The sequence below is a fragment of the Papaver somniferum genome, unplaced genomic scaffold, assembly GCF_003573695.1.
Source record: "Papaver somniferum cultivar HN1 unplaced genomic scaffold, ASM357369v1 unplaced-scaffold_10, whole genome shotgun sequence".
In the NCBI taxonomy this organism is placed as follows: Eukaryota; Viridiplantae; Streptophyta; class Magnoliopsida; order Ranunculales; family Papaveraceae; genus Papaver; species Papaver somniferum.
In genome coordinates this window covers 7317702-7345384 of record NW_020618825.1, presented here as the reverse complement: position 1 = coordinate 7345384, position 27683 = coordinate 7317702, and the positions used below count along the sequence as shown (strand labels likewise).

The 27683-nt window shown below is 39.3% G+C and overlaps 1 protein-coding gene and 1 long non-coding RNA gene across 2 annotated transcripts; one reads left to right on the top strand and one right to left on the bottom strand.

Moving 5' to 3' along the window:
- Positions 1-317: 317 nt before the first annotated feature.
- On the bottom strand, positions 318-6626 carry LOC113327011. Its single transcript, XR_003348683.1, has 7 exons — positions 6357-6626; positions 5937-6275; positions 4395-5712; positions 3281-3408; positions 2058-2131; positions 1407-1435; positions 318-432 (listed from the first exon to the last, which is right to left on the bottom strand). It is a non-coding gene; the product is annotated as an uncharacterized LOC113327011 (long non-coding RNA).
- A 12112-nt stretch (positions 6627-18738) lies between these two features.
- Positions 18739-19620, top strand: LOC113326257 (rust resistance kinase Lr10-like). The gene has a single exon (XM_026574019.1). The coding sequence runs from the start codon at positions 18739-18741 to the stop codon at positions 19618-19620; it is 882 nt and encodes a 293-aa protein (XP_026429804.1).
- The last annotated feature ends 8063 nt before the right edge of the window (positions 19621-27683 follow it).

Sequence of the window (27683 nt, the reverse complement as noted above, 5' to 3'; positions counted from 1 at the left end):
GGGTGTGCCTACAATTAAGTTAAGCGTATAATTAAATTACTATAAAAAATAGTGATGATAAAACTTTGAATAAAACAAATTAAATAAAATTACAAAACTTAATATGTCTTTCCCATACATCATCAGGTGCAGTCGGAATTTCTTTCTTCTTGTTCCAACCAAAGCCACTTTGACCTCTAATACTACTTGCAACATTAAAAATTTTCTTCAAAGTTTTCATGCGATTTCTTAAAACGTCCTTATTAAAAGGACCAAAGCTTTCTTTGAATTTAGTGATGATGGTTTCCCATGCACATTTGCTAAATTGGCCATCCAATAGTTGTTTCTTAAGCACCTGTTCTACCATAAGTTCTATCAACAGTTCATCCATTGGAGGGGTCCAAGTTGTCCTCCCGCCATTTTGGGCACTCGATGATTCACTCTCCATAAGTTCTATGTCGAAAATTATACAACAAAAATGTAACAATGTGATCAATAGTAATATTGACAAAGAATCATCAATCCACAATAGTCTTTTTAACATACTAATGAACTCATCTTCCCTATTAACACCCTTCGTTTATGCTAGCATCTTAATAACAGCTAAAAACGAACGCAAATACAATATACACAGCATAGAATGGAGTTCCACCAAAATAAAATATATGTAACAACATTTCTTGTAAGCACTAAAGTTAAATTAATGATGTACTAGTACCTTAACGTAACCTGCTGCTAAGTATTCAACTTTTATAATAAGGCCATGTCCTTAAAACTACGTCAAGGATAAACCCATGCACTGGCAACACTAAATATCTACAAATCCACTAAAATGTAATCTAAAGGACAAGACCACTCTTTTGTAATTATGTACTAGTGCCTGAACTGAAATTATAATCTAAAGGACGATTGTTTACAGTAACACTGAATATACAAAAAATCTTTAAGCTAAAATGTAACTAGCTGCAATATATATTTGGAATATTTACTTGGTACCCATTAAAAAAAGAACACAATTCATTTACTAGGAAAGGATAAACAGAATTTCATTCTCCATATCTACTGGTGATCTAAAGGATACTAACTTGTACCATTTGACCATTCTTCACTTCTGTATACTCTATTAACATACTATGAACTCTTTTTCCTAATTAACATTCTTCAAGATATTGATGAACATGGACATCAAAAAGTAAAACTAAGATACAAAATCATTTATGATAGAAAAACAGAAACTTCCCGTTAAGGAAATTTATCAAACAAGTGCAGTGTGTCATTTGTGTCCATTAACAAAGGAACATATTTAAATATAGAATTGATATTAACAAACGAACATATTTCGACTAAAAATTAGCTAGGCAATCTTAACAAACCCAGTTTTGTTTTCAGGAAATAGAAAATGGATTTTCAACAAAGAGATAGATTACCTGGTGCGACGGAGGAAGAAGAAGTATCTCTGTGAACAACCAAAAAGAGTTTAATCAAATCCGTAAATCAAAAAGAGTTTAATTAACCAAAAAGAGTTTAGTCAATATTTTGATACCTTGGATTTCTATGAACAAGGAGTATGAAGTTTGCTTGTAGCACTACGCAGATGAGATGAGAGTATTTAAAACCCTTTCGTGGTTTTAGCAGTAGCAATAATGGGTTTAGTTGCACTATTCTTGGCTAGGAAACTGGGGGAACGAATTCATGGGAGAATACCATAAACCAGCTTTTTTGGCGTTCGAAATTCTCGGGAGGTTTTACTATCCCAATCCTGAGTTGGAATACGTAGTAAACAAACATGAAATAACCGTTTTTATAGGGATAACCCAACCTGGGTTGGGATATCCAGGTTGCCAAACTCGCCCTAAGTCCTACTTTATAAGAAGCAGGAATGCAGCCCCTGTTCCATTCAGCTAAACACTATCCAAGAGCAAACGAATATACATGGTATGCAAGGTAGGAACTAAAGGTATCACGTAGCTCATGGTTGACCAACAAGATTCTGGAATTTAAGACATTTTATTTGCATTATATGTCAGAAGGATGGATAGTGAAGGTTAAAAACAATACTCGAGTGATGGATGACCAACCTATTTGCAGAAACCATAGAAGTAGTCATGCAGAACGCCAAGATACCTCCATCCAAGACAGCTAACAAGTAAACCTGGACATACAAGATCCCAAGTACCGTCAGATAAAGATATTAGATTTTCATCTATGTCAAGAAGGGTGAATCCTTAAACATTGCTACTTAAGCTGAGGAAAATTATAATGCCGTTTCCTGAAAAAAGAAACGTCTAAAAATTTGCACATGGGATAAGCCCTACAGCTTATAGTTGCATATCTAGGATGCAGCATGTTGATATAGGCGCATGACCCAGACTTATTACCTATGACATATGTGATGGAAGACATCATCAACACAGATGCCAAAAATAAGAATGAGTCAAGGGACCAATACGGCAATACCCACAGGAAGACTGAAGGAACTACAACTGAGAACTTGTCATACATAAAAATGCCAACTAAAAGGTTACTTGACCATGTAATATAAAGATGATACACACTAATAGGAGGTTATTTACGGTATGTACATATAATCAAGCAGCCCACGAAATCTTGCTGTATCAGATAGGGCCAACAAGATTCCCAGAGCAATGGAGTATTCAGAAATGTCACTTTCTTTGTTCCAAGTATGGTGTTAGACACGTTAAAATAAAAAAAACAAGATAAAGAATTAAGTCAATCATACAGCACAAGTACATAATTTCCATTAATCTAGATAAGATTGAAGGTTCTAATGTGTGGAGGGTAAGTACTAAGTGTCAATATGGACAACATACAATGAAGACAGACTGCTGTAAACAACCTATAGAATTTCGGGACATGCATCATAGTTTTCAAGAAGTGGGCCAATAAAATTTGAGTAGGTGTAGGTAGTGCTGTAGCTACTTAATTTTGGTGCTCATTATGCCACTGGGACATGGATAGGGGTCTTGCGAAAAGTTAGCTTCTGTTTCTACAAAGAACCCTCCTAGTACCATAGCCAGTCTGATCATCATATTCCTTCCACCCAGTCTCACCTTTTATACGCATTTACTTTTGCGCAAATAATATTATATTCTTGCTTCTAACTGATAGGCAGACTGAAACTTTAAAGTATCTTGCTTATCTAATATCTTGATGAGCTCAAGTGAAATGATCTATATGTCAGTGTAGATTCCAGACTATCTTACAACCATTATGTGGAGATGAGAAGCATAACAGATTATAATAGAAAATTTAAACTAACTACCATCTGCTGGACGATTACCTCTAGCTCTTTTGACGTTTTGAGGATTGAAATATCACGAGGGTGGTCTCTCCAAGAAATTCTTGGAATCGGCAACCCAATGAATGAGCAGGAAATGAACATGAAAAAAGCCAACCACGATGGAAAACCTGCATTACGAGAAGTGTGACATTAGAGGCCACCTACCCAAATATACTCACATGCATGAACAGACCTATTTAAAAAAATATATGTCAATCTCTATTATGAGAACCCACAAAAGGTTCTGGAAACCCAAAGAATAAAGGTCCAAATCATGTTTATGAATAATGAAACAAACTTATGAGGAGACTTTGGTGATAGCAATGAGGAGCTCACTAAATCTCCCCTTTTTTTTCAGAAGCTCTTTAATGTTAACGAATTATTAACTGCTACTGATCAAGAGTCTCAAGGAATTTGATGCGCACGCTACCACCTATAACCACACAGGACAGCATACGTAGAGCTTAATATATGAGTGGGACCAAAAAACTCAATAAGATTGAAGACTGAACTTTTATTTGAATAACAAGCACCATACCATTGACAAAGTCACAGGACGTTCAAAATCAAGAACGTACCCCAGTGTTGTAGAATGCAAAACAAATGGCAAACCATGTTTGCATCTGGATTATACCGTGCGACCCTTTCAGATCATAAAGCCCTGTAACTTTGCGTTTAAACACAAAATTCTCCATAACCAGAATATCAATTTTCTAAGATGCTCTAATGTAACCTTCCGAAAAAAAGGAATGAAGTTCACTTACTACACCAATAGCAATGAGAACTGACGGAAGTATCCGCAAAATGTGTATAACAAAAAAGAAAAAGCAAACAACTTAATGAAAGCCAAAAATAAAGCTTTACATTTTTAATTTGCTATTAGCATAGGAGCTTTGCAACTTCAACTGAGTCTTGACTACATTGTACCATCAAAATTATGAAAAAAATGTAAAGTAATTCTAAAGCATGATTTAAAAATGATCACCGTAATAAGCATGAACTTCTCAGCTTCAAAAATTGAATTCAAGAAAATCGAGCCAATCAAAATTAAATTCATAGTTAAGCATGTTAAAGTAGAGTTATTCGTCGTTAGCATAAAAAACAGTGAAGATACCTGATAGATCTCCAGCATCATTGCCAGGCAAGTTGCGCTTATTGTACAGATCGATTCACATGGACACTTAATATAATCCGGTGAAAACTTGATAAATGACTCCAGTACTGTCTTGGTTATTTCATCCAACGATTCGGCCAAAAGACGTTGCTCATACCACCCTAAGCACTCTACTTCTTACAACGACAAAGGGACCCTGCGAAATCTAGCTCAGATGGCAACATGTCCTCCTTAAGGGTTCAAACCCCTTTCCCCAGTAACAAGTCACAGAATACTTCACCTTCCCAAGTGGACCATCGTCAGGAAAAGCCCCTATAACAGTGTAACGCCTTTGTCTACACGAATGGATTCGAAATCATAGAGCTTCGCGACCCAGACATGGATAAAATGCTACTATTTATAGATTCAAGAATTAAAAGATTCAGAGGTTGTTTCATCGACATAATGAAACGACTGAAGACTGAATGAATCATAAAGTCGTAAAGGAACATAAGATTCTGTAGCATCTTTGGGCCTCCCCCACTCATCAGACACCCGAACGTAATAACTTTTCGAGACTGGAGTGTGTCATGTGATACTTCTTGGCTTGTCAACACATCACAGTAGTTTCATTTGAACCGATAGGAAGAGTAGATCTATACCCTCCCTGGCAGTGCGATATTTCATAAAATGATGACAGACATGAACAGGATTATAGTCATTAAGGGGCTCAAGCTTTGAAGTGTTCCCAGAAGAAATCTTGTTGTAAGAGCTGTAGAAGTTCGGGAAGGAGATCCCAAGATACTATGCGCTGTGTCTAAGTTATCTTCTACTTTCACGGGCAATACTAGGTGATTAGATTTGGTGACCTCAGCCATACCCAGGTCTTCGACATGCTTTTCCAACTTTCACCTCTCCAATTCAGTTTCGCCTTTAGTCGATGAACCTGGTGCCACTTCAGTATGTGCAGAACCATTTACTTCCAGTATCATATTACTCCCTGGCTTATCTTCACCAGTCCATGCTGGATCGAGGTTCCCTCCACATATGTATCCCAGTCTATAAAGGATCAGCTGGGGCATTTAACTTAAACTTGAAGAAAGATGTGGCCCGAATTCCTAGGTGAAAAATCCACCTGTTCACCACTTCCTTCCAGATTGGATTTTTTTTCACATCTTGCATATATAAGCGTGGAATCAAAACTGGGAGAATCATTTACCACCACCTTGCTTGGTAGTTGAGCCTTCCTGGAGGCTCCTGCTCCCATACATATGAATGGAAGAGCAACTCCTATATCCCCTTTCCTTGTCACGTTATTTAGACTTATGTGGAGAGATTCCTGTCCCATTGTCAAAACAGAATGTTCAGTCAATTATATGAATGAAACTAAAAAAGAAGAATAACAATCTTACACAATTCTATATCAATCAGGCCAGGAAAATACAGTGGAAAGCGAGAGAAAGGTCACATTTTGATGATTAAGTATAAACCATTTTTATTTGAGCTAGAAATGAAACTACAACTAGACCTGAATTACGAAAACTATGATTCCTCAAATTCTACCTTCTCCTTTTGAAGCAATTCTTCCAACATGATGTCTTGGTTCTGCTACTTTTACTGATATGGTTTTCATAGCAATCGGGCGGACAGCATTAAGTAGGTGAGTGAATACAACTTGTTCCCTTTCACACACATTTACAATCTCCCCCTAGTGTACCAAAAAAACCTCAAAAATTAAACACTACCAAATTCTTACTGTCCAGCTGAAAATCTTAGGCCACCTAAATGTATACCGGCAAAGGCTCTCTTCTTCTCCTTAAAGTTCCAGAGCACTTGATCTCCTTTCATTCCCTTTACTCCAATCACCACCGCATTTCGGGTTGCCCTTTCTGACTCCATTTGCTGCATTGATAGCATTTGTTCACTTGAATTAGTAATAAGTACAGTACAATCTTGTAAGTAGATTAAGGGGGGAATGCATACCTTGATTAGCTCTTGCCGAACTTCCCGAAGCTCTTGAGTGTACCTGGCAACCATTATTTCGTTCTCAGTTGATGTCTTCACTTGTTCATTAAGAGATTCATTAACTTCATAAATCGGAGAACAAATAAATTCATCCTTCTCTTCCTTGAAGAATTCAATATCAGTTTGCAATTTCATTTTTATCCTGGACCTAGTTTGGGTTGGCAGCTTTCCAATTGGTTTGCTTGAAAATCAATTCCCAGTTTCGATTCCATTTGCTGAGACCATCAATCGAACTTCTATACAACACAAAAACATAGAGATCTTCAAATTGAAATTAAAAAAATGAAAATATTGAATTGAGAATGGAACCTTGGGTTGTTCGATTTAGGGTTGCTTTTCTATCTTCCTAGTCAATAGTCTTATTCTTCGATCTTCTTCTTGTGTTGAACCAATCAAGTTGGTGATGAGTGTAGCTGATTCTGGAGCGAACATCAATTACTCCTCATAGAAACCAAGGTTTTTATCTGAGTGAGAGGACTTGAGAGAAGTCCTCAGATTTCACGTAACCTACCACTATGAGTCTATAACCCAATATGCCTCGTGGGCCTTGGTAGGATTTTTTTTGAACCGTTTTTGGGGACCATGGTGTTTTTGGGACCATGGTTCTATTTTGGGTATAGACATTGGAAGTAATTTTAGGTCACCCATATCTAGTTATTTATTTAATACCTAATCTACCCTCCTAATTAATTTAGGTTATGATTACTAAAATAATTTAGTTAAAAACATTAGTGAGATTAAATTAAAAGATGGGTTTATTATTAGTTGAGTAAATTATTATGAGTAGAATTTTTGTGAGATTAGAGTTAGAGAAGATGAAGGAGAAAAACATGGAAAATAAAAAAAAAATTCACCCCATTTGAGTATTCAAGTGATGAATCTGATTCTCCATCTCCATCCTCTCATAGTATATTTGTTAACCTTCAAAATGATCCGGATTTGGCTTATTTCTTAGATGGTGATTATATTATTCAAGAAGAAACTCAAGATGAAACTCAAGATGAAAATGATGGATTTTATCAACTACAACCGGAGGATGAGTATTTGGGTAAACAGCTAAAAGTCATATTAGGATCGTAGCCAGCCCGAACACTTGTTCCAGTAACTGGTAGGCCTGTGATTCTATAACAATCATTTGGAGTTATTTCCATCTCGCCAAAGGGTAGAAGGAAAGTATCCGTCTCTGGATAAGCTCTCTCGGAAAACGCAGTAACAGTGACAACATCAAATTTATAGTGCGCTTGTTCTATCGCTTTCCAAAGTACACAATCATATACCGCATTCTTGAACTCATCACACTCATGCTCTATACTCCATTTCTTGTTCTTTTGACGTTTTAATACATGGACAACATTATTATGGTCCTACGATACCAAGATAGTATCTTATATATTTTGAACATATAGAAAAATAGAAACAAATTAACAAATCTTCATGGTTAAGATTCAATACCTTGGTCGCAAAAATCTTGGCAGCCCATGAGTTTTTGTAGCCAATCAATTTCAACCCTTCATCTCTAGGAGTACCATAGGTTGGGTTCTTCGGCGGCAAGCACAGTTCTTTTTCAGGAATGTATGCATATCTAGCATAAGGCGGTTTAGGCATCTTTTGAACTTCCCCTGTCGCTTCCTCCTCTTCTTCTTCATCACCATATTCCTCATCCTCATTTCCTTCTTCTTCCTCATCCTCATTTTCTTCACTGTCATCATCATCATCATCCTCATTTCCTTATTCTTCTTCAACTGCTTCCTTACCTTTTCTTTGATTTTGTTTTACGAGTTCCACAATCTCCTTTTCATGTTCCACGTATTCCATAATGCCCTCTTCATGTTCTTGATCACCCAGGTTGACAACATATTTGGTTCCACGCTTAGAGGCACCTAAGTGTACCCCCTTCTAGGCGGAGGAGTTATCAAATCTTCGGGTAATGGTTGGTTGGATTTCTTACCTTTGACGCTAATAAAAAAAAAATATATTAGGAATAACTCACAAAAAAAGGCCAACTAAAACAAATTATTGGTGATTCAGGGTAAGGTTCGGTTACCAGATTATGTTTTGCGAACAAAACGAACTCATAGGTCAGAGTTCGGTTACCTGCCATTTTTCTGCAGAAAACTCTCGGTTACCTGCCATTTTTTGACAGTTCACCGAACCTTCTCCTGGATGTTTTTGCAACTTTTCATTTTTGTTCAACACTTCAGTTCGGTTACATAGAAATTTTACAATTTCTTTGCTATCGAACCGAACTCGTAGGTCATAGTTCGGTGCTTACAGTACTCAAAATAGTGGGAATAACAGTAAGGTTCACATAAATAAAATTTTAGCACTAGCCTTTTTTTTTAACCCTACAGTTCGGTTACATGGAAATTTTACAATTTCTTTGCGAAACTACCGAACTCTACAGTTTGGTAACAAAGTCTGAATCACATGGAACCGAAGTGTTCTTCGTGTTCTTCAATTCAGCGAGTTCGGTTAGGAACCTAGGGCAAATAGAAAACACGTTCTAACCGAACCCAACACTGTAACTACCACTTCAAGCCTATTTTGATGATTTCTATTCAATTGAAGCGATGAAAAACAAATTAAAATGAATGGGTTTGTCGAGAAATACCTTCGAATTGGTCCCATGGAAGATTCAGCGTTGTTCTTGCGGCTGTTACGACGAATTAGTTGCTCCTACGGTTCAAGTTCTTCCTCAAGTTCATGTGGTTGATTAGCTAAACGTCCTAATGATGGACATGTTCCTGGTTTTCGCTTGGTTTGCTTTAGACGGGCCATTCTTATACTAGATTGATTAATCGACGATGAAAATTTTATGAATCGACGATGAATCGATGATGAAGACGAGTTTGTAATGGATAAGAAGAAGAAGAGGGGAAGAGGAAGACGAGTAAACTTGGGTGCGAGACCTTTTTTTTTATATTAGGGTTAATATATCACGGTTAGGGTTAGTATTGTGGTTAATGTTAATTAGGTTAATGGAAAATTAGTAATCTTGCTAAGTAGGATTATTTTTAGGACATCCTTTATCATTTTAGGGTAGGTGGCCTAATAAGACCATGGTCCCCCCAAAAAAACCATGGTCCCCAAAAAAATGGTTCTTTTTTTTTCTAACCAACTGGGATTAGCCCAAGAAAATATAATAAGTTATCGGGGGTTCAATTCTCGTTGTTGTCTGATCAAAAAAAAAAGAGTTCTCTATTGTATATGATCTATGGCACTATGATTCTTCTAGAATTGCTGTTGACACCTTTTTTAAGGAAAGAAGCCTGTTCTGAGGCATATCTCAATCTTTTTGAGGCATACAAAACGATCTGTCTAGTTAGGGTATGGTGTCCTAGGATAGGTAATTACATAGTTCGGAGAATTTCGCTTTATGAAGGGTATCCTTGGATAGGTAAATATGGAAATGATGGTCGAACTTCACTTTATGAAGAGAAACACTAAGACCGGTTGTCCTATTTTTTGTTCGAATCAGACGAACCTAAGTTTGGCGGTTACACAGTGAAGTTCTGCTGATAACATGCTAACCAAACCTAAGTTTGGCGGTTATAGAGTGAAGTTCGGCTGATAAATTGTCATCCAAACCTATATATGTTCTCAAAATACCTAGGTTCGACTAACAAGTTATCTGCCGAATTTCTCATTGTTCTATGAAGAATACCTGGAGGTTCCACTGATGACAAATTGTTGGATGAACTTAGTGTGTTGTAAATAAATAAAATTTATAAAATTTTTATTTTTAAAAATTATTAAAAAGGAAAAAGGGAAGTTTTAAGATTACTACCTAGTGACCCTGTTTTATCTCCATTTGATATGCCTAAAAATAGGTTTCAGAGGAAAGGAATATGATATTGATATTAAATGATAATACGTGAGTTTTTCTTGGATAAGACTGAGTTTAGTGGCTCTTCCCAATCCCTTCCTAATTGCCTTTCCACTTCAACCTGGAAAAGCCTAGGTCTAGGGGAAATTTCCGATTTTAGTAGAGGACGGGTTATGGTTAGCCATTCATGAATAAAATAAGGGATAATCATCTACCGTTTTCTAAAAACCGAGTTTCCGCTAGTCGTTCCTTAGCGTATGGATACTCGTTACCGGTTTAACCAATCCTGACCAATGAACATCAACTGAACCGGAAAACTATTATGTTCCATAATTTATTCGGTTCATTCTACAATTCCTTTTTCATAGGTTTTGAAAGAGAAAACAAAGTTCATCATGTAACTATTCTCTTTACGATGTTTTATCTCGATTCAATGATTGAGTTTGTTCTTCAACCTTTCGATTGCTAGTTCCATATGGTTTGGAGGAGTTTTATCAACTTAATACTCAAAGGTAATGCATTATAAACATAAACCATAATTTTGGTGATGTTGTTCAATAGATATGATTTTAATTTTTCTAAGTTTCGTGATGAATAACATAATTTGGATGAACATACTATTGTTAGTTATTTCTTTGTGTTTATCATGATTAGTAGGACATCATTAATTTTATGGATCTTTTGAAGAACATGGTTAATTTCTTGTTATATTGACATACATAACCCTAGCTAGTGATGTTGCAGGTCTACTTATATTTCTAATTCACAATTGTTGATGATGTTGAATGCTTGATTTATTTGATGAACATGGTTAATTTTTTAGTGATAATGATATACATAACCCTGACTTGTTCGCGCACAACGTGGCCATTGGGAACGACTTTCCTCGGAAGCTCGTGTTCCTCTTGTCACCTCTGACATGAGTTGTTATTTCTTTCTGATACGGTTGTTGCTCGATGGAAAATACGTGTTGGCGTATGAGCGGTGTTTGGTACTTGGTGATGGTTGGCCCCCGTTTCACGCGGTGACAACAAGCCCTACTGCCTCTTCAGCTTTTTCCTCGGTCATTCGAAGGAAAGAATAGTTTGGTTCCTTGTGCTTAGGTGTCGAAAATTTATCGAATATTGCCCCTTACAGCAGTGAACATGTGAAACCATCTTAGCATATGCGAAAGGAGGGACTCTCTCCTGTGGCTATGCAAGCCAGCAGGATCGTGAAAGGGGGGACTCCTCCCTGTATCCCTGCTTTCTCTGGGCAGAGATAAAGTGGGCATGCTATTTTAAAGGTCGTGAATGCGTAAACCCTACTAAAATGGTGTGACCGCTCCCTGGTCCACCCGCGGCATGGAAGGTGCCAAAGACTTACTACTGGCCCCGACAGGTTGCCCAGGCAGGTGAGCTGGTGTAGAAACTTAACCATATCTTGGAGATAAAATCGTTATGTGGTTTATCTCTGCCCAACCTGGTTCGTGCTACTGGAAAATGGGCTTTGGATATTGGAATGATATACATAACCCGTGTCATGTCACGTGTCCAATTATCTTGGTAATTCACAATTATTAATGATGTTGAATGCTTAATTAAGTCCTCTGTTCACATGGAAGTATTCGAATAATTGACCCAGGTCTTGAAAACGATGACAACACATTGCCAGTAGTATTCTCGAATAATTAAGTCCTTTGTTCACAAGTATTCTTCGATGCCTCGACATTCAACACCAGCTAGTTTTATAAAATACGAGCGTACGGATACTATAATTTATTCTTTTGCTGACAACACATTGCCAGTAGTATTCTTGAATTGCTCAAAAAATATAAGCGATTATCCACCTTACCTGAACATTTCACCTTATGTCAATGCTTCCTTTAACATGTCATCATATATCATCTTGAATCCACATGTTAAAGATATTAAGAATTCATGTAGCACTTTCCTTAGGTCTCGCATGATGCCTTATGATGATGATATCTATGGAATCACAAATCTGACGGAGGCTTATGGTTCTTATTTTAAAGTTCATAACAGAATGATGAAAGGCTTCGATCTCTGTTGGAGGGGAAATGACATCTTAATAGAAGATCCAGGCAAGTAATACAGAGCTTAATAAATCTCTCCTTAATTTTCTTATTATTAGTGAACGTTGATCTTCTCTGTGAGACTGATGTATTGGATATCAGAGGCATACGAACCAATCGACTTGTCATCCCCATCTCCGGTTGGTTTTAGCAATATACTTCATCACTAATTTTTTACTTCATTTGTTTTCTTGCAAATGCAGGGTTATTTGTGAGGATAATTTGGACAATTGAATCCGAAATTGGAAAATACCCCGTAGGTAAGTTAATATTTTTAAGTTTTTCCTTTTAACCTATCGTTTTTAAATCAGAAGTTGCCAGTTTTAACTTTCAATTAAGTTTAAGGAATAGATTTTTGTTTAGCTCCTTAATAGATTGTTGAAAAAATAGGTGCCAGGTGCAATGGGTGCACATGAGTTTGTATCATTTTAGTACGAATTAATATATCCAGGTCTCGGGAAAGATGGTTATTGGTGGATGCGTCTACATCCATTACTAGAAGTGTCAAGGCTTTATTTGACATGTGCTATGTGTTACGAGATATATCATTCTGTATATATGGGATACATATTTTATTCTACATGGCATGTATATCTAGTATATCTGTGAAGATTTTCCTTTCCTGTAATGCATATCTTTTCCCCGTTTATCTCTGTAATGCATATCTGTTTCTTGTATATACGAACAGACGATTGTAACAATGTTTCTCAAGCAATCAATCTGAATTCTATTCAACATATACATGTCATGACTATTTCTGTCATGGCATCAGAGCCAGGCAAGATCTAACAACTCGTTTTTCCGCTGCAACAAACAACAGAACAAAACAATCCCTCCTGTGATTCTGTCTTACCGGTGTTTAGACTGTAAAAACACAAACCCTAGTATCCTATATCTTTTCTGTTACAACTCGAGATGTCACGTGAAGATTATCAACCCATCACAGTAAAGTTTGATGGAACAAACTACAATCATTGGTCCTTCCTGATGAGAAACTTTCTCAAAGGAAAAGCTATGTGGAAATACATCGATGGCAAAGCCAAGAAGCCTGCAAATGGTATTGTTATTGTCGAGAAAGAAAAAGGAGTTGAGGGAGAAACTGCTGAAAGCTGGGAGATCAACAACTACAAGATATTAACTTGGATAAGCAACACATTCATAACCTCTATAAGCATGCAACTCACAGGTTTTGAAACTGCCAAAGATGAATGGGATTTTCTTTCAAAAATGTATACCCAAATCAACCTCAACGCTATAAACTAGAACATGATATCCGATCTATGAAACAACAAATTGATCAGTCAGTCTCAGACTTCCATTATGAGATGTCAGTTATATGGAATCAGCTAGCATTAATGGAACCCAATTAGACTGTTGATACTGAACTATGGCAGAAGTACAGAGAAGAGTCACGACTGGTTCAACTCTTAATGGCATTAAAAGATGATTTTGAGACTGTAAGAGCTTTAATCCTTCATCGATCACCTCTCCCAACTGTTTAAGCCGCATTATCTGAGCTTATTACTGAAGAAACTCGAAAAAGAATCAAGCCAGAAATACTTGATGTGTTTGAAGTTCCTTCACGTGCAAGTTTTAACAATCACCTCAGTACTCAGAAGATTCATCGTGACATGTCACAAACTCAATGCTACAACTGTAAGAAACCTGGTCACTTGGCCAAGACCTGCACCATGGCACCAATACAGGGTGGTTCACAAACATCAATCTATCAAACTTCAACTTCTCAAACATCACAACAAGGGTCAAACTTTCAAATTCAGTGTAACTACTGCAAAGAACCAGGTCATACAGTAGGGAACTGTACGTCTCCATCTTCCAGAAACATGAGGGAAAGAAGAAGACTAAATGGAACTGGATACACACCAACACCCTCCATTCTTGCAGCACCACCATCCACACCAACTAGTCTTGCTGATATACAAGAAATGCTCAAGCAAGCACTTTCAATTGGTAACAATAACTCTACAGCAGTCTCTGCATTGTCAGCTCCCAAAGTTAGCTTCTCAAATGGTTGGTTTCTTGACTCAGATGCCTCTAATCATATGACATTCAATCCTAGTATATTTGAAAACAAACATCCCATTGTTACACCTCCAATTCAAACTGCAGATGGATCAGAACTAGTTGCTAGTCATATTGGTCAGATTAAAATATCAGACAAGATACATATATCTGATGTATTACTTGTTCCAAAGATAAGAATGAATCTCATATCCAGTGGACAACTATGTAATCAGGGGTTTAACATTTACTTCTTCTCTTTTGGTTGTGTGATACAGGATCCCAAGACAGAGAAGCTTGTTGGGATATGCCGTAGAATAGGGAGATTATATCTTATTGAGACACTAGTTTCTCCTCAACTGTCAAAGAATGAACTTGCTACAACTGCAAACTCCTTTCAGTCAACTGTACCACCCTTCATGTCTTGGCACTCTAAGTTAGGCCATGTCTCTTTCTCCCGTCTCACTTATATGATTAATAAAGGATTATTAGGAGCAAATCAGGTTGATAAAGAACCTCATTGCATTTCTTGTAAGTTAGGAAAACAATCTGCTCTTTTTTTCAGTAACAGTATTACTCATTCTATCGAACCTTTTGATCTTATTCACTCAGATGTATGGGGAAAGTCTCTCATTTCCTCTAAGGGAGCCTTATATTATGTTATCTTCATTGATGATTTTTCTCGCTTCACATGGATATATCTTTTCAGCTCTAGATCAGAATTTCTAAAAGCATATACAGATTTTTCTAAAATGATCAAAACTCATTTTGGAAAATCCATCAAAACTTTTCGTTCTGACCAAGGAGGAGAATACGTATCAACTCCATTCAAAAACTTTCTCAAAACAGAAGGCACTCTTCTTCAATTGTCTTGTACTGAAACTCCAGAGAAAAACGATATAGAAGAAAGAAAACATCGTCATATCATAGAGACAGCTAGAACACAACTTCTCTCAGGATCTGTTCCTTCCCACTTTTGTGGTGAGTCAGTTATCACTGCAGTTTATACAATAAACCGTATTCCATCCATAGTCACAGAAGGAATATCTCCATATGAGCGCCTCTATAACAAGCAACCAAACTATTCTGAACTTCGTGTTTTTGGGTCAACATGTTTTGTTCTTCTTACAGAACGAGAACGAACCAAACTCAGCAAAAATAATGTTATCTGTGTGTTTTTAGGCTATGGTATTGAACTAATAGGCTATCGTTGTTACGATCCAGAGAGTCGACGATTACATATCTCTAGACATGTTACATTCTGGGAAAATATCCCCTTTTGGTCTCTTCCCAGTAGTAAATCTTCCAGTTTAGAGCAGTTTTCCTATCTAGATCCTTTTGAGGATATGCCTCCACCTAGTTCTCAATCTACAACAATTCCCTCCTTCACCACAGAAATTACTTCTCTTGAAACTATGGAAACTACACAAGATCAATCTATGGATAATACTGACACTGCTTCTCAAGAAGGGGATTCTGTACCTTCCATTGATGTCTTACCACCTCGCAATCGTCGACCACCAACCAGGTTTGCAGAATAACAATGCTCCTTATCATCCATTATGTCTTTGCATGATTCAAAATCTTACAGGGAGGCATCTGTAGCTCTAGTCTGGCAAACTTCTATGGGAGAAGAATTAGCTGCACACAAGGAAGCTCACACTTGGGATATGGTTGATTTACCACCAGGAAAGTCTGTCATTGGAAGTAAATTGGTATACAAAATCAAAACTGATTCAGATGGCAAAATAGCTCGTTACAAGTCCAGATTAGTTGCTCAAGGGTACACTCAGGAATATGGTATAGACTATGAAGAAACATTTGCTCCCGTTGCTCGTATGACTACAGTTCGTACTCTCCTTGTTGTTGCTGTTGCTCGTACCTGGAGTTTACATCAAATGGATGTCAAAAACGCTTTTCTTCACGGAGATCTTCAAGAACAAGTATATATGAGACCTCCACCGGGAATGTCTCATTCTTATAATCAAGTTTGCAAGCTTCGTAAACCACTGTATGGACTCAAAAAAGCACCCCTTGCTTGGTTTGAGAAGTTTTCCAATGCCATTTTACAATACGGATTCACTCAAAGTGCGTATGACTCAGCTATGTTTACTCGGTCAACTACACAGGGTATGGTTCTTCTACTTTTATACGTAGATGATATGGTTATCACAGGTGATGATATGGAAGGCATTACTGCTCTTAAATCCCATCTCAGTTCATGCTTTGAAATGAAGGATCTGGGTACTCTACGATACTTTATTGGCATAGAAGTTGATCATTCATCTGATGGTTGTTTTATTTCTCAAGTAAAATTTGCTTCTGATATTCTCCACCATGCTGGATTAACAGATAACAAAACTGCATCTACACCTCTTGAACTCAATGGAATGCTTACTCCCTCTGATGGAAAACTCCTTTCCAATCCTACCTTGTATCGACAGCTTGTAGGAAGTCTAAATTACTTGACTATCACACGACCTGACATCAGTCATGTGGTTCATGTAGTAAGCCAATTCATGTCAGCTCCGAGATCCACACATTATGCAGCAGTGCTCAGGATCTTACGCTATATCAAAGGCACTTTGTATCAAGGTATTATGTACCCTTCCACTTCTGATCTTTGTCTTCGTGCATACTCAGATTCAGATTGGGCTGGAGACATCACAGATAGACGATCCACCACAGGATACTGCTTATTTCTAGGTAACTCTTTGATTTCTTGGCGAAGTAAGAAACAAACTGTAGTTTCTCGTTCTAGTGCTGAAGCGGAGTATAGAGCTCTTGCATACACAACCTCTGAAATTGTCTGGATGTGATGGCTCCTTGAAGATATGGGAGTTCATCTGACAAAACCCACTCCACTGTATTGTGATAACAAGGCTGCCATTCACATTGCTCATAATGACGTTTTCCATGAACGTACAAAACACATTGAAATTGACTGCCATTTTGTACGTCATCAGTTCAGGAAACGCACTATCAACTTATTTTCTATTTCTTCTGAGCTGCAACTTGGTGATCTATTCACTAAAGCACTTACGTCCGTACGTCTCACACTTTTGGCTTCCAAACTCAACATGTGCTCTATCCCATCTTGAGTTTGAGGGGGGGTGTTACGAGATATATCATTCTGTATATATGGGATATATATATCTTATTCTACATGGCATGTATATCTATGTATATCTAGTATATCTGTGAAGATTTTCCTTTCCTGTAATGCATATTTTTTCCTTATTTATCTTTATAATGCATATCTGTTTCTTGTATATAAGAACAGACGATTGTAACAATGTTTCTCAAGCAATCAATCTGAATTCTATTCAACATATACATGCCATGACTATTACTGTCACTATGAGCCAGCCATGGATCTAAAGAGTTCTAAAGTTTAAGGGTTTATGTAGTTCTTGGATGTCAACTGATAACGTTGTAATTCTGGTTCTTATTTAATTAGAATTTATACGGAGAACTCTGAGAGATTGTTTCGGCTACTCCAAAATCTACGAGCCCCAGCGTAAGTTAACTACAACTTAAATCTCTCACTGATTCATCATTGGGTAAGACTGATACTATATTCCCATGATGTTGATTTACAAATTTGGATATTCTTCTATAAGAGAAATCTCATTCGGTTCATTTATTTACTCCATGCATTAATCGCTATTTATGTTTCAAACGCAGCTGGTGGTCTGGGTTCTCCTATGAAGTACTTTTTAGGTAAGTTCAAAACCGGATCTTATTTAAATACTATAAAAATCCCATTGTAGGTTGTGAAATAAATAAATAAAAGTACTTCGGTAGCTCAAAATTTTACGGAATGTTGATACACTGTTTTCCTAATTTATTTATAATTTTTTTTTTCCAGGAATTCTTATCATTGGAGGTAAAGGTCTCAACTTATTTTCCAGTTTGCCAGATAAATTTGAGTTTCCGTGGCTATGTTTTGATTTCGACTGATGCCGCCCAGCCTACATGAAAACCCAAGAGTAACTATTACCAGATACCTCAATTTTGAGGGACAACACATGATAATGTAATATTTGAGGTCATGTCATTTGATAACTTACAACTGATTAATTATTAATTAAGTATGCATATAGCCGGTATTATTGTAGCACAATGGTAAAGTTACTGAGTGATGATACTATTGATCTGAGTTCGAAACTCGGCAGCACCAAATTCTTTACCGATAAAAAAAAAATTAAATATGCATATATCACATAGTAACGTGGGCTAATTAGAAGTTTGATTAATTATTAATTAAGCCTGCATATATCACATTTTTTAGTCAACTGATTCTAATATTATATTGTTAATCCTAATTGGGGATGACCGTGCTTGCAAGATTTATTCTTGTGGCCCCTTTCGTGCTTCCAATTTTCATTTATACAACGAGAAAGAGAAACCGAGCCATGAATGCCAGTATTGAAGACTTCCTAGACATGTATAGAGATAAGATGCCTATAAGGTACTCCTACAACGATGTCAAGAAAATGACTAGCAATTTTAAAGAAAAATTAGGCCAGGGAGGTTTTGGATCTGTCTACAAAGGATCACTTCGAAACAATCGTGGTGTTGCAATTAAGATTCTCAGCTCAACAAAAGGAGACGGGCAAGATTTCATCAATGAAGTAGCCACTATGGGTAAGATACATCATATAAATGTGGTACAACTCATTGGATTTGTAGCCGAACGTTTGAATCATGCCCCGAGAAATACTTATTTCCCCGAGAAGAAGGAAAACTTGTTAACCTTCTCAGTTGGGAAAAAACTTATGGAACTGCATTGGGGACAGCTCGTGGGATTGAATATTTACACCGAGAATGTGGTATGCAAATACTGCATTTCGACATTAAACCTCATAATATTCTACTCGATAAAAGCTATTAACCTAAAGTTTCAGACTTCGGTCACACATGGGGCTAGAGGGACTATAGGATACATGGCTCCAGAATTATTCTATAGAACTATCGGAAGTGTCTCCTACAAGTCAGATGTGTACAGTTTTGGAATGTTGTTAATGGAGATGGCAGGTAGGAGAAAAAATTTGAACATATCAGCAGATAAAGAAAGTCAAATGGAAGATGCCACTCAAGAAGAAAATGAGATAGCAAAAAAGATAATCATAGTTGCTTTATGGTGTATACAATTAAAGCCTGTTGATCGTCCTTCCATGACCAAAGTTGTAGAAATGTTAGAAGGAGAGTTAGGAGTACTGCAGATTCCTGACAAACCGTTTTCTATTGCAGATTGGGACGGAGATGAAGATATCATGCTGAATTCACTTGTATGAATTGGAAACAATTGATGTATGTTTAAAGATACATTGATATCTACGTATCAAATAAAATGTTATAGAAGATTAATCTCCATAACTTTAACGTTCCAACTTGTATATTATTTATAAAAATAAGTTATGTTGATTTCAAGTTATTTACCCCGACTCGACAAAGTAACTATTGTACAAAATACATAATATCTTTGTTGTGGTATATTAATTATTTCGAACACCGAGAAAACAGGGAAAGCTTTGGAGTTGGATGATACGAGAGTAGGTGCAATGGGATGGGAATATCAAGAAGAACTGCTGGTAATTCTATCAGCTCATCTAACTATCTATGGCAGCCTATAACCGACTTTCAAATGAGCTCATGTGATTCATCAATGGTTTAGAGGTGATTTGAGTTCGCAGTCTAAGGTATATTAATACAAATTATGAATGTAAAAATCACATATATAGTGAATCCAAAATGCTCGTTTGCTTATACAACAGTGTTTGGTGAGTCAACCAGCAGCCAGGATATATATTGGATTTTCTAACTGTGTGTACATATTTCATCATCAAACAAGTGTATGTGAGAAGACACGTGGAGAGCATGCGGACCAAGTCATCAAAACATGATGACACGCGCCCACAGCCAAGAAGTCCATCCCGTCGACGTCGGATCTTCGCCCGAACAAATCTAACGGCAGAAGTTAAAGGATGTACCAAAAGAACGGTGTACTGCAGAGCACCAAATAACTCCCGAAGAGTTGCTTTATCTCATCCCCAAAAGAAGCCAGGATCAACGGTGAAGATAAGGTTGACTGACATGGACGTGACAGGGGCAGAAGACACTTGTCTGACACGAGCATGCGTCTCAACTACCCGCATTAGACACTCTGAGCAGTGTACGTGTCGATCAACCCGTGGAACGAACGAGGATGACTCTGCGTGATCAAGCAATGAACGAAGACCTCTACGTGATGGACACAAAGCACAAGAAGATAAGGTTCCACCGGCTCTCAGAAACGGGTCCCACACTCTAACCCTATAAATACTCCCTCTCCACCAAGAGAGAGGGGATCGAAAAAGAGAGAGAGGTTTAGAGAGAAGTCGAGAGAGAAGAATTGTTAGTGTAAGTTTACCTTTTAAAATTCGCAGACCTATGTAAACTCCAAAGTCATTCGACTACCTCTGTAATCATCAAATGCATAGTGAAAACGACAACCCCGTGGATGTAGGCCTTAGTACTGAACCACGTAAATCCCAGTCTTATTTACATTTCAGCACTTTACATCCATTTCATACTCCACGAGTATTACTTTTACACTTCGTTTTCTTTATCTTCCTCTATGTGAACGCCTCTGGTGATGATATTAGACGAGGCAATGATAAACCCGAAGGTTTTGAGCCAAGGAATCAATACAATCGTCTCATCAGTGCGAGAATGTGTATAGAATGCGAACATTTTTTGTGAACATATAGATGCCTTCATGATTTACGTGTTCACAATCTTGCGCTAGAAACAGGGACTTCGTCCCGGTAAAAGATTTATCTTATCCTGTGATTTCACCTTAAACTAGCATATGATTGTCCTGCTTCATTTGCTCTAGCAGTATTTATCTTTTGTTAACTTTATTATCTTCAAAAACACACCCATTATCTTCATTAGCTCTAGCAGTATCTATCGATGCAGTTTAAACTGGTTAAAAGATTTATTGCTTAGATCCACAGATTTACAATTTTTAAATCTCGTACGGACCTGTTTCTTTGGTGGATTTTCGTACATTTTCAAAGGATCTACGTGCATCTTCCAACGGATCTTCACGCGTTTTCATGTATTTTCAATGAGTCTGCACTTTTAATAGACCTTAACCCATGTATTTTAACTCATATGTTTTAATCAAATGAGCCTCCCTAAAGTTTTCTCTGTGGCCCTCGGGCAGTTTCTCCCTATCTTGGAATAGGGTATTTCGCAAACTAACCCGATCCGCACGGACATTTCTGTTTCTCGCTGTTTGAAATTTCCTTGTGCAGAAAGAAAGCAACAAAAGGACCCAAGATGGAAAAGACGTAGGAGGCAGGAAAATCCAAAGCCTCGTCAAAGGAAGCACCAAGGACAACCCCGGTCATCACCCGAAGCAAGCAAAAAGGAGACAAAGCTAAAATGACTAGTCAGAGGCAGGATACTGCGGAAATCACTTTGCCTATGAACGCTAACTCCGTTGCAGCCGCGACTCTCAGAGCAGCGGCGACAAAATACAGTACGGCTGCGGCAGCCCCGAAGGCTGCAGAAACCAGCAAAACTTTTGCTACGAATCAATTCCATCAACCAAAAGAAAGGGTGGCTGAATCCAGAACACATCAACCCGCGCATCCGCCAACCTTCGGAATGCCATCAACAAACGATCATAATCAAACTGTGCCGGCGGTTCTAACTCCGCAGATGGGCACTCATCCTGAAAGACCAAATTTGGAAATGCCAACAATCGAAGCTGATCCTCTACCACATTTAGTGAAAACCGTAGAAGAAGGCGGCACCATGGCCGTAGTGGCACGAGCTGGGACTCCTAATCAGGGGTCAAACCAATCACATCGACTGATGGCTGATCTTGAAGAATTGAAGAAGAGCCAGCAGGTTTACGCAGATGCCGTAGCTTTGCTAGCCAGAGAAAATCAAGATTTAAAATACCGGATTTCCCTAAGCACGAAGACCAGCCAACAACTTGATGAAGCAAATTCAAAGGCACCAGAACCTAATCGAGACCGAAGAGTCATCGTAGCAGACGCGTCTAGGGGACGTAGCGCATCCGACCCGGATTATAATGACGAAGAGTCAGACTATCACGGGAAGGAGAGCGTAGGAAACCACCGCGCGATGGAAGAGCTACGTGATGAAATGATGGCTGAGATCAGGAAGTTAAAAACTAGAAGGCGGGGGAAGGTTAGAATAGGTCATGAGAGAGGATAACTCCACGCCCCTAACTCATCGCCTGGACAACACCCCTATTCCGCTGAAGTTCCCTGTCCCGACCTTCGAATGCTATGACGGATCCAGTGATCCCGCTGCACATATTCGGTATTATAACCGTGTCATAGCCAGATGGAGTCAGAACGACGTCGTACTATGTAGATACTTCCCATCAAGCCTGAAGGGATCAGCTTTGTCTTGGTTTGATAATTTGCCGCCTGACTCCATCCACTCCTACGATCAACTCGCAGAAAAGTTCTTAAGAACATACATGTATAACAAGGCTGTTAACAACGGAATGGATAAGCTCTTTTCGCTGGCAATTGGATACAAGGAAAACACGAGGGAATACACTAACAGATGGCACAAGATCTGCCAAGCCATAGGGAGTGTGGACCCAGTAGTAAGTATCAACTGCTACAAGTGGGGATTAGACCGAATGAGTCCACTATTTGTTGAGATTCATGGAAGCGTCCCTAAGACAGAATGAGATCTTCGAATAATTATTGAAAAGTACGCTCGTCTTGAAGAAATCCAGCGTGAGAACCCGAGGGCATACCCGCAGAGGTCTCACCGTACCAATTCCGCAGAACAAACCAATGGGGCCAAAAGAAATAGCTCAGTGGAACGGCCTCACGAAGATAGGAAGGAACGAAGAGATGAACGATGAAAAGACGATCAAAAATTCGAAGATCAAGTTTACACGAAGCTCAATGCTAGCTATGCTCGGATCTTGCGAGAGATCAAAGGAAGGAAAAAATATAGACATGATCTTCGATACTTTCAAAATAAGGAAGAACAAATCCACCCTCATATACCCTCAAAGCAACGGAAAAGCGGAATCCACTAACAAGACCCTCGCCCTTATCCTCAAAAAGAAATTAGACGAACTTAAGGGGCGATGGTGTGAACAGCTGCACAATGTGTTATGGGCATACAGGACAACACGAAGATCTGCCTCTGGGGAATCCCCGTTTCTCCTCAGTTATGGAGCTGAAGCAGTCATCCCAACAGAGATCCTCATGCCAACCACAAAGACCGAAACATGGGAGAAAAATCTCACAACAGACATGATGTTAGAGAGATTGGACGACCTGGAAGGAAGGAGGGAAGCAGCATTGCAGAAGATGGAAAATTATCAACGAAGACTAGCGAGGGAGTACAACAAAAAGGTAAAGCTTCGAAATTTTGTAGAGGGGAAGTATGTGCTAAGAACAATCCCACAGTATCAACGAGATAAGAAATGGGGAAAGTTAACACCTACATGGGGAGGACCTTTTATAATACACGACATTGCGGGAAACGATTCCTACTATCTTCGCAATTTGAAAGGCGAGGTCCTCCGGCATCCTTGGAATGCTAAGTGGCTCAAACCGTACTACCCATAGGAGCAACGCAACTTTGCATCTGTGTGAAGAATACCAGAAGAAGAAGGCAGCGTAACCGCTTTAGATGTCTCTATCTCTGGACGAGGAGTAGCAGGCCTCAACCTATCAATCAAACAAGTTTTTGAAACCTTCAAGTAAACAAAATTTATTAACAATATTGGGGAAAGTAGTTAATCTACAATCTATCAGGGCTCCCCCATCAGTGTCTATGAGTGTAAGACCAGGGGGAAGGCACCCAACAGAAAGAGATACCCAACCAATCTTAAGGAAACGGGTCGACGGAATGGGTGTATGTAAATATTTTAACCCCATATCCTAGAACGTTGCTTCGGCCCCCACCGTTTAGGAATCCTCTGGCCCAGGGTTCGCCAGTAGGGTGACAGGTCTCAAGACGATCACGAAGGTACCTCCCTTCGGTATCGCACCCAAACACTTAAAACATTCTTCTTTTGTTTTTTAATTTCCTTCCTCACAATGCTTAAAATAAAACAAACAAACTGATACTGCAGGTATACCAAAAGAATGATCCATTTCATAAGGGTTGGTTACAAAGAGCGGCAAGGCCAATTCAAAGAAAAAAAACACATCAAAAACATTCTCTTTACAAAATACTAGGAAATCTAACTGAAGGCTAATGCCGTGGTTTCTACTTGGAAGATACCGCCCCATCAGCAGGGTTGTTCCGAAGAGTTTAAGGGACGCTCCCACCAGAAGAGGGTCCCGAGGAGCCAGGCAAGGAGGCAGGTACAGGACGACGCGGATAGCTCTTGACGAGGCCATGATCAGTCTTAAGGCCAAGCTCAATCTTCTCCAGCATCTTGTTTGTCTCCTCCGCCAATTGACACCGAGCCTTATGCATAATAACTGTCGTTCGCTGGTGGGCTTGAGATAACAACGAGGATAGACAATTCACTTCTTTAGAAGCAGCACCAACGGCCTCCTCGCGGGATGCCACCAGACTCTTAAAATAATTAGTCTGTCCTTCCTGCTGCACTAAGGAAGATTGAGCCTTTTCAAAATTTTCATTTGCAGCGTGGAGTTGTCCCTCGAGCTCTGAAAAAGACAACACAAGGGAGTTAGCACAGAAAAGACATAATCACACTCGATAAAATAAGGTTATACCTTCGACACAAGCCTAAGCCTCTTCATACTCATTAACAACCGCGTATCGCGCTTCGTCAAGATAGTCATATTCCTCGGATAATTTCTTATAATCTAGTTGAAGGTTGGTGAGAGAAAATTGACTTGCATCTAATTCTACCTGCTTCATCGAATCCATGTGACGAAGATGGTTGACTTCGTTGTTTATCTCTTTTACCCCTTTGTTAAGTCTGTACATGCATACTTCGAGATTTCTCTCATACTTAGCCTGGCGGGCTATTTCAACGCGAGACGCAGCAAGGGCTTTGCTGAGGGCACCAACCTCGGCTCTGGCATCGTCCCTTTCTCTGGTAAGCCACAACATACTCTCCCTAATTCCCGGAAACGGAAGGGAGCGAGCCTTTCGTAATTCCTCTTCCAGAAGATGTAATCTAGCCTCTAATAACGAAATACGCTCACGGGATTCCCGCAGATTCTCACGTGTCCACAGCAGCGTACCATTGAACAAAATACGGTCATGGTTATACAGATTCTGCATATCAACCATCTGAACATGCCTTGTGCGCCATCCCTCAACCCGAGCGTCCCACTTTTTGGCTTCGCTCTTAATTTTTTCGACCAACTCTTTGATACGAGGTTTTTGTCGTGCCCTTTCATTCCGAAGCCATATCAGCTCGGGAACTGCACCCACTGAAGATAGGGTGGGGAGACTCAGACAGAACAACAAAGTAGTATAAAGGAATTACGAGGGATAAAAGATGGATAAGAACTAAACCTGTGAAAGCTGAAACTTTGCCGCAAGTTTGCTCTAACTCAGCGCGAACGGTGGAAAGATCTGAACGAAGACCATCCTCCGCTTCACCCAGCCTTTCTTTCTCTTTAAGGCTATTCTTCAGTTCTTCTATCTCCACCTCAGCCGCAGATAATGCCTTTTACCTGTGACGAATCTTAGCCTCCAGCTTCAAAGATTTCGCTTTAAAGAATTGATACAACACATGGTTACAATGCTCACTCCTCATCGAGTGTCACGAAGAGATATGTACGAGGACTTACCTCCAAGACACGCTGCTGGGGAAAACCATATTGGTACCCATCGGCTATGGCCATCATTTCAGCAACAGAAGATGGAGGGTCCGCTACGAGGGTAGCCTCTGGAACACTCAACCTTTTCCCCCACATCTCGGCAACACGCGCCTCGGAAGATAGTTCCATCATCCGACGAGTATAAGCATCAGAATCTTTCTTGCCAGCAACCACCGGGGAAGGATGGGGAACAAACAACAAACTCTTTTTCTTGAGCCAATCCATTATGGCATCCTCACCCTCAAACATCAGCGAGTGAGGGAAATCCTCGGAAGGTGAGTCAACCACAGACTTCCTCTTTGCTGTCATTTCCGCATCAGCACAAGTCTCGGCATCACCACGCGCAATGTGATCATCCGCGCCCTCATTCTGAACAACAACATTTTCCTTACCAAAATCCCCGAGCACGTCCCAATCATCATAGGGGGAAAGCAAAGAAAAGTCTTCGGGAAAACCGAGGGCATCATCAAAGAGTTCCCTTGCGGAATATATCCTGTCAAAGGAGAACTCTTGACAAATGGTGGGGAGAGTTTCCGCAGCCTCACCCCCTCCGATAAATTCCGGACCACCAGGGTTATCACCAGCAGGAGCAGATATTTCCGCGGTAACACTTCCCTCGGCCACCGCGGTATTATTTCCCCCATCAACACCATCACAACCCGCACCAACCTCTTCCTCGACATCAAGGGGGGAAGTATCAGTGCGTTCTTCCCCATCAGACATTTCCTCATCCTCGGTAAACTCTTCGTTCACTGGAATGGTAACTTCTTCATGAACCTCAGCCTCACCCGTCACAATGGTAGAAGACTGCTTGGGACCAATCTTTTTCTTTTTCGACACCTGCAAACCAATACACGTTCCACAAAAAGAGTTATTTCCTCATACACAGTTTGATTTTCAAAAAAGGAGGGGTGCGACCAGAATCTATAATAACCATACCTTGGTAGTAGCGGCACTCTTCGGTGGAAGTATAGCACCAGAACCCTCTTCCTCGTCTCCATCAACAACGTCGAGAGCATAAGGAAAGTTTATGCCCTCGAAATTTAAACGCCAGGGACAGAAATCTCCATAACGAGCAGGAGGAGATTCACGAGGCCTGCTACTCTCAGAAGGACGCCAACCGCGCGGACCGGGAATCCAACCATACGCCCAAGGACCAACAATTTCAATAACAGTGGCATGCCACTCATAATCATGGTCACGTTTGATCCTTTCACGAGCAGGAAAAAGTTTCCGCTGAGCCGACCCCTCAGTGCCTGGAACGTATTTCAGTTTGGCATCGCTCACCTCATTTAAGAGACGAATTTTGCTCCGAGAAGCAGCGAGGTTACGAAGACTAACACTCCACGGTTTACGGTTCCTACTATTGACATAATCCCCAAAGGAGTTGTTGAAGTTTTCAGGAGTATACCACTCTCTCTCAGCGGGATTTGGAACGTAACATGTCATCGTCGTCTACCCCTTACTCCGCAGATAACATTCCCTCAGTGCACAAAGATAGTTCCCCGATAATTGCGACACGGAACGACTATGAGTATTGGTGGAAGAGC

What these genes read in the sequence shown, in the direction of transcription:
- LOC113326257 (XM_026574019.1), top strand. Translation starts at nt 18,739, where the DNA reads ATGAATGCCAGTATTGAAGACTTCCTAGACATGTATAGAGATAAGATG.